The sequence below is a fragment of the Mustelus asterias genome, chromosome 6 (assembly GCF_964213995.1).
Source record: "Mustelus asterias chromosome 6, sMusAst1.hap1.1, whole genome shotgun sequence".
NCBI lineage: Eukaryota > Metazoa > Chordata > Chondrichthyes > Carcharhiniformes > Triakidae > Mustelus > Mustelus asterias.
Window position 1 is genome coordinate 69,997,989 of NC_135806.1, and position 15,585 is coordinate 70,013,573.

A 15,585-nucleotide genomic window follows, 5' to 3' on the forward strand; every position below is an offset into this window, starting at 1 on the left:
TGATTTCTTTAGCCCCAAGAGCTATATCTAATTCCTTCTTGAAAACATACAATATTTTGGCCTAAGCTGCTTTCTGTGGTAGAGAATTCCATAGGCCCACCACTTCCTAGGTGAAGAAATTTTTCCTCATTTCAGTTCCAAATGGTCTACCTGTATCCTCAAACTGTGACCCCCTAGTTCTGGACTTCCTTGCCATCTGGAACATTCCTCCAGCATCTACCCTGTCTAGTCCTGTAAGCATTTTATCAGTGCTATGAGATCCGACACTCATTCTGTTCTCCTATCCATACTGCTGTATATAGGTGAAGTCCAAGATAGCTGAATTCTATAAGAATTGGACCTTTATCCACTCTTGGTATAATCAGATGTCCAGCCAGGATGGTAACAAGTCTACCTCAATGAGATTTTGTGAAGAAAACACTACTTTCTTTCGAACTGTACACCAAAAATTTGATGAAACCATAGAATGAATTCACATACTTGAAGACAACATCTTGTACGTCCGTGAGAGTTGCTCCAATGCTTTTCAGCAAAAGGTTCAGAGACTGCAGTGGTATTATTTCTGTTTTTTGCTGTTTGTTACTTTCTTCTCCAGAACTGATCGAGAAGCTCAAATGCAGCTACAAGAAAATAAACATTAGTTCAAGGCAATGATAATTATTGTTAGCTACTCTTGGCAACAATATTGAAATGTCAAATCATAGAATCATATAGTGCATAAGAGGCCATGGGCCCATCAAGTCTGCATTCAAATAATTTTGAAAGTAACAGACACGAGTCAGAAAATGTAGTTTTTGCTGACTTGCAGATAACTGAATTTAAAATCTCTGCAATTGACAATCTTGTATTATTTTCATTTTGACCTGTCAATTTGCCAGATTACCTGCAATGCCAAGCAGTTCTTTGTCCTCTAAATGATTATTTTTTCTCTCATATTTAGCTTGGTAGAGATTCCCTTAATTCTGCTACAGGATTACAAGTGTTAAATGCACCTTTTGAATCAATGGGTTTGCTTTGAAATCTTTCTGCAAGAGATGATCTCGAAGGTCAGAATAAATCAATACCTTCTGCATGTTGCGCTGTTATAACAATTGGGATAAAACTAATGTAATTACAGATAATGACAAAATACTGTGGATGCTAGAATCTGAAACAAAAATAGGAAATGCTGGAAAACCTCAGGTCTGACAGCAATTGTGGAGAAAGAATAGAGCCAATGTATTCCATCCACCATGCCCCCCCCCCCCCCGAACCACCATCGGCAGCATTGTCACCCCCACCAATATGGGTCTCCAGCACTGGGGCATCAGGATCCATCTGATAAGTCCCCTGGGGACCCCCAACATGACCCCTCATCACGACCCCTCCACTCTCCACCTCTGCATGCCATACCCCCTTTAAATAGTCCCCCTTACACGACCACCTGCATTGCATGTCCACACCCTTTCAGAGCTCCGCCCCTTGCACTACCACCCACCTTGCGTAGGTCCCCCCGCTCCTCCCATAAACCCCGTTATTGTGCATAGCCCTATCTTCACTAGGGTTACACTCCTTTGGTACTGCCCCAGCCCACTTATCACATCTAACTAGGCACTGCCAAAATGCCAGGTGTGCACTGCCCTTCCATGCCCACGGCCACCCAAGGGCTTCAATGGCCTCTGATCCCCCCCAGCATGGCATCTGGTCCCTGCTACTGCGGAGCAGTAGTGATTTTCGCTGGCATGACGTCTCACTTTCAAGGGGGGACAGCATCTGGGAGGGCAGAAGTAGTCGTGCCGAGCTATGCAAGTATATTTAAATGTAATCAATTCTGTATAAATATGCTTCGTGCTCTTTCTGGGTGAAAAGCCGTTCTCGCCGTAAAACAGGGCCAGTAACATAGCTACCCGATTCATGCCCTCAAGCTATCTTCCCAGCTCGCCATGCCGACCAACCAGTGTGTTGAGCCAGTAACATTGCGCCCTGTATGTTGTACACATACATAAGGAACTAAGTTTCTAAATCTGATTATATCTGAAAGAAATAGAATCCTATGTTATTTTAGTGAATTACTTAAAACTTCTACTTACTTTGATAGGAGAAATATGGAAATACTCATATAGACTGACAGATGAGGTGTCTGTGGCAGATTCAGTCAACAGCTCTGTTTGAATATACTCAAGGTCCTTCTTGAATAGTTCCAGCTTGACAAAACATAAATTTAAGACAAATCATATTTAAATTTTGAACTTATACAGTAGAACTATTTTACTTTAAGGCTCCTGATATTTTGGTAATTTGTTATTGCTTTTACTTTCCTTAATGTTCAGATTTTCAGTATTTGACACACATCATCTCGACAACCTTTGGAGACATTCTGAACATCACCAGAAAGGGTAGGTAGGTTTTAAATTTTAAAACCTGATCCTCAACCCATCACAAGGCTGCCTAACTTTGATTTTAATTGAGGCAGGTCAGGGAGCAGATGGCCAATCCACTCAAATGGGTTGTTGGTTGAAACCTTTTTAAAGAAATTTTGTGCCTATATTTTAGTAAGATTTTGTAACCACCATTGGTTGGATTTCTGACCTCTGAAAATTTGGTAGGTGAAAGGAGGTGAGAAAGGCTGGATCCATAAGGGGAGAGCATTTCCATTCTGCATCTCAGCCAAGAGCAGGAGTGGTGCCTCCTCCAGGGCCAAGAAGCTACCTTATGATGACAACCCATCTACACAATCTACTACCAGTATCCCCACAACCATCTACTGCCAGTATCTCCATTGTCAATGAGGTTGGTCGTCAGGTAGGAAGTCTAGGAAAAAAAATTGAAGGTATGCACATCTGGGTTTCCTGTTCAGGACTCCTCTCCATACCTGCTCTGGACATGCATCTCAGTAGAATTTCAGTAAATACTGCAGCCATTTGTTGCCTGTGCAGCAAGTCATTCAATTCCTGTGAAATTCCACAGGGGTGGGAATAAAACGGAGGGTGGGTGGTATTTAAATTGATCTTGGGGAGTCGTACAAAATAGGTGATGGTTGATCAGTAGTTCAATTTATTTTCCAATAAAGTAATGTAATTGCAGTGCTTGGGACATCGAAGCCAACAAATGTCCTACGCAGCTGAGATAAGAACAAATTTCTTCAATTATGAATCTGGAATTCTTTACCTCAGGTTTGGGGATGTTTCATCACTGAATACTTTCAAGACTGATGGATTTTTGATCTCCCAGGAAACCAAGGGGTATAGGGAGCGGGTGAGAACAGGGAGTTGAGGGGAGTTCAGCCACTATCATATTGAATGGCTGTGCAATCTTCAGGATCTATGGTTTATTCCTGCTCCTATTTCTTATCTTCTTGCGTTATATGATCTCTTTTACTTAGCAGTCACCTCCAGTTTTGATGCGATGGCTGAAAGATTGATGTAACATTAAACTGATGCATGATAAACACATCAATACTGCTGCCAGGATAGCAGGCATTCACCAGCATAATGTACGAATGTTCAGCAACTGCACATTCAGTACGTGGCAATCTTTGAGGTTGTGGTATGCCTCACATTGGAGATACAGGGCCTGATTTTACCATTTACATTCTAAGTGCTGAATCTGGGTGCAATTCAGATCCGACTTGGAAATCTGCTTTCAGGCGTCCCCATACGCACTCAGCCTGGAAAAAAAAAATCACGGATCTGAATTGCCCTGTGGGCGGGGCTTAATGTGCCTGAAATGATCGGAGCTCCGAACTGCGCATGCGCAGTTAGAAAAAAATTTGAAAATGCGTGCTCGTGTCAGATTGCTCCAAGGCTGCAAAAAGCAGAGAAAGCGGCCCGGGAGCGAAAAGTGGGAGCGATGGATCCCACAGACACCACTGTCCCCTTGTCCACCCACACCTCCCCCCCCCACCGCTGCCCAGACCGATTGCAACCTCCTGCCCCCTTCCTCCCCCACCAATTGCCTGCAGAGTGGCAGCGGACACCCCTGCCCTTCCCCCACCAGAGATCCATTTGGTCTCCCCTCCCCCTCCCCTCCCAAACCAGTGAGCAATCGGGCCTCCCCCCACCAGAGATGCATCTTACCCGCCTCCCCCCACCCAGAGAATGATCCAGTCTCACTCCGCCACTCCCCCCCACCGCGGTACATCTGACCCACCTCCTCCTCCCTCCGCCCCCCTCCCCTCACCCCCAACCAGATAATGATCGGGCCTCCCTCCTCCTCCCCCTCAACCAGAGAATGATCTGACCTGCCTCCCTCCCCCCACCACCGATCTGAGTCAGAGAGCCGTTGGAAGTGCTGAACTCACCTCTTCAGCAGCTGGAGCACCCGAAACAGACTTTTATTCAGTATGTCCATTTCGGTGCGATTCCGGATTGGCGAACATGGTGTAAAGGGGGAAATGCTGATAAAGTTGGGCAGGCAGTTCATGAATTCAATTTAAATGCATGCAAATGCATTTAAATCGCCGTTGCGCCCATTTCAGACGCGAATTGAATCGCGGCCATTCCCGGGTCTCGGTAAAGTGGCCATCTGCGTGGACGCGGGCATGGATCGCGTTAATGGCCTCACGCCCGACTTTACCAGGTTTGCGCGCCCAAAAACGGGCTCGACACAATGGTAAAATCGGGCCCACAGTGTTCGTAAAGTCACATGTCAATGCAACCCTGCAGCATAGGGAAGCTTGCTATACTGGCAATTTCACACGTACGATCCACTTGCTTCACTCTGCTCAGGGACGGTATATCGAGCCTCTGTCACCTTACTGATGCAGCAATGGCAACAAATTGGGAGATGTTAGCTGTCACATGTTCCAGCCTGAAGGATCAAACATGAAGAAATTCAGCACTATGTTCACCTTTACAGTACTGGCAGTGGCACACTTGCCCTACTCTGAGACTGCAGGTCTTATTTCATGAGATAAGTATACAGGGTACCTCCTTCATGCATCACAGATAGGGTCGTGTAGTGGCAGAGTGGTTAGCACTGCTGCCACACACTGCCAGGGACCCGGGTTCAATTCTCGGCTTGGGTCACTGTCTGTGCGGAGTCTGCACATTCCCCCCATGTCTGTGTGGGTTTCCTCCGGGTCCTCCAGTTTCCTCCCACAGTCCAAAAGACGAGCTGGTTAAATGCATTGGCCATGCTAAAAATTCTCCCTCAGTGTAACCGAACAGGTGCCGGAGTGTGGCAACTAGGGGATTTCCACAATATATTTATTGCATATTTGTAAGCCTACTTGTGACATTAATAAATAAACTTAAAATTTTAAATGATGCAGACACTGTTCCTGGCTTAATTGGAGGTATGGAAAGTGCTCCACAAAATGCTAGGTGGATACGACCTTCTGTTGAGGCCTTTTCCCCCCTCCTCACTTGACAAAAATCTTCTCCCTCTCATGCTGCAACCAAGGGGGACTGCTGCTTTAGCTACATGATTTGAGCAACTGGTGTGCCCTGAGCCCTTGTAGTCACAACCAAGGCCTTTTCTATGTGCAGCACCACTCCCTTCAGACTGCACTTGCTGTAAGCAATTCTACAAAATATCCAGCACTTCCAGGACCAAACTGAGCTAGTAAAGGTTAACAACAACAAACTTGCAAATCGTTGATGATTCTTTTAAATAGCAATGATCAGGATGGGGTCCTTCCTACTTCTGAACAGAGCTGTTCTGGTTAGATAGAGGGGGGTTCCTGGAGTGGTGAAGTCTAAAATAGCAGCACTGGCATCAAATTTGCATTATATGCTGATTTGCAACTTGGGTCTACTCTGCATCCTTTTAACACATGCTCCCCACACCCACATTAACGTCTTCATCAGGATGGTGTGTGGCATAGGCTATGCCAGAAGTGACTGCAGACATCATTTTGGTATGAACACCACAGGCACTTCAGAGCCTAATTTTGCTGACAACCTTTTTGAAAGGGAACATGTGACTGTTCAGAAGACCTTAGGAGAAGACACTGTGGTGAAGAATTAGTTAGATATCAGAAGGAGTGGCAACAGAGATGCATTATGTTTCGGACTGGCCAATTAGCAGGAATACCGAAGTGCACCTGTACTTATCTGCAACCCCAAGTTCATTAGCCAAAAGAAATGTATACACTTCCAAATGGAAATTTTGAAATTACCACCGGTAACTTCAAGTAGTGAAAGAAAAGATCATTAAAATAAACACAACTTCTGCCATCAATCTTTTTGAATACTTAGGTTAAATCTGTTATTACCTACCTTTTGTTCTGCAAGAACAGCATCTGTTGATTGGGTGAATAGGTCCATCACGGCGTAAAGAAAACCAAGATCTAACTTCAGATCCATTTCTTGAATTAGGACCTTAAAATACCTGTTTAAATTTTTTAACATATCTTTAGAAGTTATCAAGTTGAAGTCAACATGCAACTGATTGAAATATTTTTGTGATGATAATTAAAATATTGATTATCAATGGCAGTGTTCAAGCCCCCAAGGTAAAATAAAAATTCTGCAGTAAAATAAAAATTGAGCAGTGAATTGAGCATGTCCTACTCTAATTTTGTCTGATGTTCTGTTCAATAATCCCTTTTGCTGTTTCTCTGTACGGCTCTCTCACTGCCACAGCCCTATTTCTTATCGTTACTTCTATATTACTCTTTTTGTCCATTTCATTATGAAGTCTCTCTTTATACATAGCTTTCGCGGCATGCCTCTGACGCGTGTTGCTTTACTGAGTAATCATCCAGGAACTATTATGACACATTTAGATGAAAGAAATTAGAATTGGGATATCAACGTAGATCAGACATCTGAGAAAGGACTAGGAGCCTTTGGCCCAAGTTGGAAAGGATTCAGCCCTGTACTAGGCTTTACATCTTTTCATAGAATCCTACAGTGCAGAAGGAGGCCATTCAGCATATTGAGTCATCACTGACCACAGTGCCACCCAGGCCCTATCCCCTAACCTCATGCATTTACTCTAGCTAGTCCCTCTGATAAAAGGGGGCAATTTAGCATGGCCAATCCACCTAACCCGCATATCTTTTGTTGCTGTCCAAAGAAAATAACCACTGTTTGATGGGGTAGAGTATGGATTCATACCGTAGTTTGGAGGAAGTCTGGAAATCTAAGAATAGAAAGTAAAGGGATCTAATCCTGGGCCTATAAAAGAGAAGGAATGGAAATCTAAGAGAATCTAGTGCACCTTGTTGGTGAAGGGCCTTGACAACTTTTTTAGTTGCTAATGAACTCGCCTTCGAGCAGAAAATCCAAATTTCAAGTCCTATTTCAGGACAAAAGCATATAATTTAGGCTGACACTGAATGAGCTGAAATATAGGAAGAACCATCTTTCAGGTGAAATATACAGCTAAGATCCTGTCTGTTGATGATAATGTACGTAAAAGATTGAGGTGCAGACAATTCTAAAACAAATTAACCTCGATAACAGCAGTACCTTTCACTTCAAAAACAATTTTGTGGTTGTGAAGTACATGGAGATGTCTTTGGAACATGCTAATAGTGATACTAAAAATGCCAAAATAAATGAAAGTTAGAGAAAAAAATGTTACATCTCTGACTTTTTCCAGTTCTGATGAAAAGTCATCCACCTGAAATGTTGACTGGAATTTTCCAACCTCACCTGCAGCCGAGATTCTCCGGTCCCGCTGTAGTGAATGGAGATTTGGCTGAGTGCCAAATTCTCTTTTCTCGCAAGCAGTGGTAGAAAGACCAGCGAATTCTGGCTGTTAACTCAGTTTCTCTCTCCACAGATGTTGTTTTACCTGTTGCATATTTCCAGCACTTCCTGTTTTGATTTCAGTGCTGAACTGCTTGTTTTACTGGGACGTCAAGCTTATGTTGACAGTTACAGAGTAGCATATTGTAATCACAGAAAAGTCCATGGCCACAGCATTACGTCCTCCTAGCTGTACGGTATTTGGTATTTACTTCTTTAAAAACCTTCAATATACTTCTATTTTTATTCTTGGTACAAGAATGTCTTCAAATTACTTATACAATTATTTTTTTACAAGAACAGAATTGATTATGATTAATACTATTGCCAATAGCTTGCTTGAAAATATCATTTTTTAAATATCTCTCTAGCAAGGTACGCATTTGTTGCTCATTCCTAATTGCTCGCGAGAAGGTGGTGGTGAACTGTCGTCTTGAACCGCTGCAGCCCATTTAGCGCAGGTACAGCTACTGTTAGGGATGGACTTTCACAATTTTGATCCAGCAACTGTGACAATACAATAGCAAATCAGGATAGCGTGTAGTTTGGAGGGGAATATAAAAGTTATGGTGTTCCAATGTGTCTGTTGCCACTGTCCTTCTAGGTGTAGAGGTTTTGAGTTTGTAAAGTGTTTCTTTCCATTCATTTTATGAGATGCAAGCGTCGCTGGCTAAACCAGCATTTATTACCCATTCCCATTAGCACTTGAGGAAGAGGTGAGCTGCCTTCTTGAATTGCTGCAGTCCATGAAATGTAGGTTCACCCAGTGTGTTGGGGAAGGAATTCCAGGATTTTGACCCAGCAACTGTGAAAGAACAGCAATGTATTTCCAAGTCAGGACGATGAGTGACTTGGAGGGGAACTTCCAGGTGGTGGTGTTCCCATGTGCTTGTCCTCATGGGTTTGGAAGGTACTGCCTAAAGAGCCTTAGTGAGTTCTTGCACTGCATCTTGCAGATGTTACACACTGCTACCATTGTTTGGTGGTGGAGGGAGTGATTGGTTGTGGAAGAGGACCAATCAAGAGGGTTGTTTTGCCTTGGATAGTGTTGAGCTTCTTGGATGATGTTAGAGCTGCACTCATCCAGGCAAGTGGAGAATATCGCACTATATTCCCAACTTCTGCTTTGTTGATGGTGGTCAGCTTTGGGAAGTCAGAAGCTCAGTTATTCACTACAGGAGTCCTAGTCTCTGACCTGCTCTTGTAGTCATAGTATTTATATGGCTAGTCCTGTTCAGTTTCTGGCTAATGGTAGCCCCCAGGATGTTGATAGTGGGAGATTCAGCAAAGGTACATGCCACTGAATATCAAAGGGCAATGATTAGATAATCTCTTGTTGGGAGATGGTCATTGCCTGGCATTTGCATGGTGGAAATGTGACTTGCACTTGTCTGCCCAAGCCTGAATATCATCCACATCTTATTGCATTTGGGTATGGACTAGTTCAGTATCTGAGTCATCGCAAATGGTGCTGTGCAGTCATCAACGAACATCCTCACTTCTGACCTTATGATGGAAGAAGGTCATTGATGAAGCAGCTGAAGATGTTTGGACCTGGGATCCTGATGAACTCCCACAATGATGTCCTGGACCTCCAACCAACCCAACCACCTTCCTTTATGGCAGATATGACTCCAACCACAGGAGAGTTTTCCATGATTCCCTTTGACTCCAATTTTGATGGGCTCCTTGATGCCACACGTGGTCAAATGCTGCCTTGATGAAAGAAGGCAATTAGTCTCACCTCAAAGTTGTCGAAGGGCCATTGGTGAATTGCTTGTACAGAGTACAACTGCTACCAATTGGCATCAGTAGTGGAGTGAGTGAATGTTTAAGTTGCTGTTTGGGGTGTTGATCAAGCAGATGTGTGTGTCTTGTTAAGCTTCTTGAGTGTTGTTGGAGCCACACTCATCCAGGCAAATGAGGAGTATTCCATTACACTCCTGATTTGTGCTTTGTAGATAGTGCACAGGCTTTGGGAGTCAGGAGGTGAGTTACTCGCTTCAGAAGTACCAGTCTCTGACCTGCTCTTGTACTCACAGTTTATATACAGCTGGTCTAGTTAAGTTTCTGACCAATGGTAACCTGTAGGATGTTAATAGTGTGGGATTCAGTGATGGTGATGTTATTGAGTGTCACAGGGAGATGATTAGATCCTCTCTTGTTGGAGATGGGCATTACCTGTCACTTGTATGACTTGAATGTTACTTACTATTTATTAGCCCAAGCCTGAATGTTGTCCAGGTCTTGCTATGTATGAATATCTATACCTTAGGAATTGCAAAAGGTACTGAATATGTCAGTATCATCAGCGAACCACCCCACGTCTGACAACATAATCATTGACAACATCAAGTTCATGTTTATGACTTACCTAAAACGCGAAATTGCAGACTGTCCTGCAAGCCTTGTGATAATACTGACATCGGCAAAAGGTTTTGGTGCTATGAAAAAAAATCAAAAACTGTTTTTTTAAGCTTATTTAATTCGATAACTGCTTTAATATTTTCTAATCTGAATACGAAGTTCACCAAATATTATTTCGATCCAGGGGTTTACATTTCATTTTTATGTAACTTTTAGAAAGAAGATTTCTGTAAAATACTTTTAAATGCTGCAATACATAAAAGCAGAGCTGGGTTTAAAAATTTCATCTCAGTGCTGCTGACAATCTAAAATTACAGTTTAAGGAATCAAGTAAAAATATAACAATTAAAAATTAAATTTTTGTAGTTCTAGAGTCCACTGATCTCAATTTACACCATAAAATTTGTTTTAAACTATAGAGTTCATAGCTATCTAGTAGGATAATCACAAAATGCCAATGATTAGCCAAACGAATGTGAAAACATTTGTTTATTTAATTTACAGCAAATATCACATTTAATGGCTTCTTCATAGCTTAAGTTAATTAACTATATAAAACCAACCTGACTCCATCGTGATAGACTTAGGAGGAATAATAGGATAAAATGGAAAAGGGAAGATGGCTCCGGAAAGTTGATTTTGAATCTGCGAATAAGACCAAAAGTAAAGCAGCTACTTAGTTCAAAACTGATAAATATTGGGTGGAATTTTCCCAAAAAACAACTATTTGTCATTTCAGGTGAAAAAAAATCGGCATGCCACACTTAGTCATTTTTTGGGAGAGTGGTGAATTTTACATCGGTTCTGAGGGGGTCAGGGCTGAAACACGCTGGTAAGTCCAGCTTCACAGAGATCAGGCGCCATTTCTAAAGGGCGCCACAATTTCAAATTGGAATTGAGGACCCCCCTCTCTCCTCCCCCAGACATCAGGGACCATCCCTCCATCCCTTACTGAAGGGATGTTTACCCATTCCCCAACAAATATTAGCATCAGGGCATTGGTGCTCTCCAAATGGATCCCCCTCATGACTCCCCCTCATGCCCAAGCCCTTTCAGACTCCACTCCCCTATGCCCCAGCCCCCTTGGCACTACCTCTGGCACCATCCATCTGACATTGCCATGGTGCCACCTGACATTGCCAGGTTGGCACTGTCTAGAGTTTATTAGCCACCGAGTCCCACCAATAGTGGAAGCTAGTAGTGATTCTTGCCCGACTCCTGCTGTGCCTGAAGGTCAGAAAATCCAGGAGCAGGGAAGATCCGGCCTCAAATAGACTCAGCATATTTAAATGCTCATTTAAATATGCTGATATCCCTAAGGGGGGAAACCTGATTACATCCAGGACCGATGAATGGGTGAGAAGATACTGACAAGGTTTTGAGCTGGTGCAGAATGCGCTAAACCACTCACCCGCGATTCCCCGACCTTGCTCCATTCTAAAGCGTTCTGCGCCAGCACAATGTCAGAAAATTGCGGCCATTATCTAAACACTTTAAATATTATCTGAAATATCAATATACCAATAACATAATTTGCAATAACTATGATGAGAGGAACAAAATCTTCCATTTTTTTCAAAAATAACCCAAATGTATTTGGAATGTATTTCAGGTCATGCTAATTGCTCTTAAAGAAAAAGACAGATAGAAGAGATGAACTCCAAAACCTCAGCCTGCTTATCACTTAAGAGCAAGAAGCTTTGAAGGTCTTAAAAGAGGCAACTGAGCATATTGAGATGGAAAGGTTGAAAGGTATATGCCTCTTCTTCTTTGAGCCAACATAATTGGCAGTAAATTGCATCATGAAACTTGCATCCTTGACAAGGATTATATCTTTGACTAGGATTATATTCACTGGAGTTTAGACAAGCAAGAGGAGATCTCATAGAAACTTATAAAATTCTAATAGGGTTACACAGGGTAGATTCAGAAAGAATGTTCGCGATGGTGGGGAAGTCCAGAATTAAGGGTCATAGTTTGAGGATAAGGGGTAAACCTTTTAGAACTGAGGTGAGGAGAAATTTCTTCACCCAGAGAGTGGTGAATGTGTGGAATTCACTACCACAGAAAGTAATTGAGGCCAAAACGTTGTCTAATATCAAGAGGAAATTAGATATAGCTCTTGGGGCTAAAGAGATCGAGGGATATGGGAGAAAGGGGGAATCAGGCTATTGAATTTGATGATCAGCCATGATCATAATGAATGGCGGAGCAGCTCAAAGGGCTGAATGGCCTATTCCTGCCTCTAGCTTCTACGTTTCTATGACTACAAGTGCCATGTATACTCTAGTACTCTGGAAACCATTAAGCCTTCTTTCACCCTGTGCATCTGCCTCATCTGTCTCTGTGTCTCCTGGCCCTTCTTCATCCCCTTCGGCCTCTCATGCCCAGCAGGATTGTTTTCTTATCCCAATTAAGCAAACTTGAATTCTCACTGCGTTTTACTCTGTATCTCAGCCTTTTAATGACACATAAATAAAGGAACATATAATGCCACTCATTTATGATTTTAATGGAAAAATGAGATGGTGTAATCAAATTTGATCCTCAAACCTTGCTAAATGCTGGGCCATAATTTCCAGGTAGCATTAGAAAGAGATGGTCAGCAGGAATGAGAAGAACTTAATGCGCACTTACCTGGCCTTGAAAACCGCACTGAAACTTTAATTGGCTGGAGCTGCTTGGGGCCTACATCGAAAGAGTCCTCGCAGGGCCCAGCGCAGTCCAGCTCCAGTGGATTCAAGGAGGACACATCTCCCTTTTTTACTGCACTAGCTGCCATAAAGCAGCTAAGTTTAAAGGGCCCAGTGAAATTGACAGACAAGAAGAAGGTAGGTGTCTATGGTAAGTAGAATGGTCAGGGGCTGTGGATCAGTGCCACATAAAATTAATTTGCTGTCTACAGATTTCCAACATCTGCAATATTTTATTATTAATTAAATTCAATATCCTGGAGGATGTTGTTACACACGTAGATTAAAGTTGTGATAATTGAATCAGTTGCAATTTATAAGCAAATCATGTACTTGCCTCGTGTATAAGCACGAGGACTTTTGCTGTTAGATTGTAACATACCTGGATCTTGTAAATCTGGACTCTGAGAGATTTCTGATGCGTTGAGATGGTATATTCTACTTTTATAGCAGGCAGATAATTTCTCCTTATTGGTACTTCAGAAGGTAGTAAAAGTTTCATGTCCATACCATTAGGGGTTAGAAGAGCCTTTTTTGAGAGATAATAGACACCATTTGAAACTCCTGTCAAAGACGTTTGGCGAAAACCTCCGACCTTGTCCATGTGCATGGGATTCTCTGGTGCTGCTGCAGTGAATGGAGTTTTGGCTGAGTGCTAAATTCTCCATTCTTGCTGGCAGCAGGGTGGGGGAATAGGCAAGATCGAAGAATCACGCTCCCATTATTTTTTTTAACGAATTCAAATAATCACTTCCAATTGCATTCAGTCACCACGTGAAATAATTCAAAATATATTACTTTCCCTAAAACTTGCACAAGTTTAGATTATAACCAGATCATAAATTTCTTCACACGTCTATATTAATTAGCACATGTAAAGTGTTGATTTTACAGAATGGCCTGACAAGATTAAATGCATATTTAAGCAAACTAAGAAACAGCTTTTTCTTCTGTTGAACAAGAGCTGTTTGAAACAGTCGTTGCTTTCTTTCATATTTGACAGTTTTTCAACTGACCTGAAAATCACACGGAAGTTCAGCAATCTGGTTCTCTTGGGGCGAAGTCTCGATGTATTCTTTATAAATCTCCTCCAACTGAACTGTTTGTTTCCTACTCATTGGTTTCCACCGTGATTTGACTTTGGGTTTACTTTCCCAAATAATGTCAGAACTGAGTTATAAAGAGAGTTAACAAATAAGTTCATCAAAATTGCATCCAATTGACCTAACGTAGAAAACATTTGATATTACAGATTCAATCATTACTATTGCCTTCAGTTTTAAAATTGCTGTTTTCAACATAAAATAAAAATGCAAAAATATTGTAAATAGTTTGGAACTGTCTCTTGTTTAATAGAAGGAAATAGTGACTGAAGGTTAAAGTCAAGTAACAGAGGTAAAAGGAACTGTGGGAAAGCTGAAGGTCGAGTTCTGATAAATTTTGTTTCACGATATTTTGCTACGAAATATACAATCACCTTGTTATACCAATGAAGACCACTTCTTGCTTTGTGGAGTTATTAATCAGTGAAATCCCTAAATTCTGTAATGACAGTATGATCTCCTGTTCTGCCAGCTCTGTTTCATCAGATTCTTGGGCAAGTTTGAATGTTCCTTTGTCATCTGTGAACAAAACGATTCTCTGCAGACCCTCAAACAAGGAAGCTAAATAAATCTTCCCATTCGTTTGGACAATTTCTGAGAATGTATCCTAAAAGTAAAATAGCAGATTTGAGCATTATATGTTCTCCGCAACTCTTGAAATACATAGGTTATTACAGTATTGTATAACAAAGCAAAAGGGCAAAATTGAAATTAAAGAAAAAAAGCATAAACTAAATATGCAGACAATGAGCAAATGACCAAAGTGAATACAAAAAAAGGAAATAAGTAAAAGGAAATGGGCAAATAACATCTCCCCTTCCCCTGCCAGGAGATTTAATGGTAGGTGGGGAAAATGTTTTAGTGGGAATGCAAAAACCCCCCCACCCCAAATCCCACATCCAATTCTCTGAAACACCAGCGGGAAAATACACCAGTCCAGAACACAATGGTGTGTGCAGAAGTCAGGACTTAACTTAAGAATCAAAATCAAAAAAATGCTGGAAATTCTCAGCAGGTTTGACAGCATCTGTGGAGAGAGAAGAGAGCCAACGTTTTGAGTCTGGATGACCTTTCGACAGAATGCCTGGGGCTGCCTCTGGAGTTCGGAATGGAGGCCGCCCGGGTCCCTGGTACACTACAGCAATGGTTGGGGAACATCTATCAGATGGATCTGCCAGATTTCAGTGTAATCAACGAGGTTCATCTTCGAGCTACAGAATGTTCTTGGAGAACCATCTTTTTTCAACAGTAGGTCAGTGATGTTGGGCATCTTTTCAATATGGAATGCAGATATGATGGTGGGACACATGCAATCAAGCTTACCCTGCCACAGAATACAGCACTAAACCCCCAACGCACAATTAATTAGGTTGTGTTTGAAAGATATGGTTGGAAGGCGTGGTTGCCAGTCAGCCTGCTCAGTAGGAAACAACCCTCCATGCATCCCCGCACAGGACAGAGTCTCAGATGAGAGAAATTCCCCCTATTAAACTCAGATATCAACAAAATGGCAGAAATATTAATAGTTTTCCTTCAGTAGTTGCCAGGAATGGTGGGCATGAAGTTGAGATCAAAAATGATAATGATTTAAGATAATTTATAAACTAACCAAACTTAGAAAGGATAACATTTTTGGTTCAAATGGATTGCATCAGCACACATCCGAAGTTAATGAAGATTCCCACAGTCCAAAGGTGTGCAGGTTTGGTGGACTGGACATACTAAATTGACAAAGTGTCAGGA

At 42.0% G+C, this 15,585-nt stretch overlaps 1 protein-coding gene across 3 annotated transcripts in view; it reads right to left on the reverse strand.

The window, feature by feature from the left end:
- vps13a (vacuolar protein sorting 13 homolog A) overlaps positions 1–15,585 on the reverse strand; it is a 434,277-nt gene that overhangs the window by 77,829 nt on the left and 340,863 nt on the right. For all 3 annotated transcript variants that reach the window (XM_078214517.1, XM_078214516.1, XM_078214518.1), the window contains exons 54-61: positions 14,217–14,449; positions 13,756–13,909; positions 13,122–13,268; positions 10,610–10,691; positions 10,054–10,123; positions 6,201–6,312; positions 2,070–2,183; positions 481–620 (exon numbers count right to left, since the gene is read on the reverse strand). In XM_078214517.1, the coding sequence (XP_078070643.1) occupies positions 481–620; positions 2,070–2,183; positions 6,201–6,312; positions 10,054–10,123; positions 10,610–10,691; positions 13,122–13,268; positions 13,756–13,909; positions 14,217–14,449 (1,052 nt within the window). The remainder of the gene's footprint in view (positions 1–480; positions 621–2,069; positions 2,184–6,200; positions 6,313–10,053; positions 10,124–10,609; positions 10,692–13,121; positions 13,269–13,755; positions 13,910–14,216; positions 14,450–15,585) is intronic.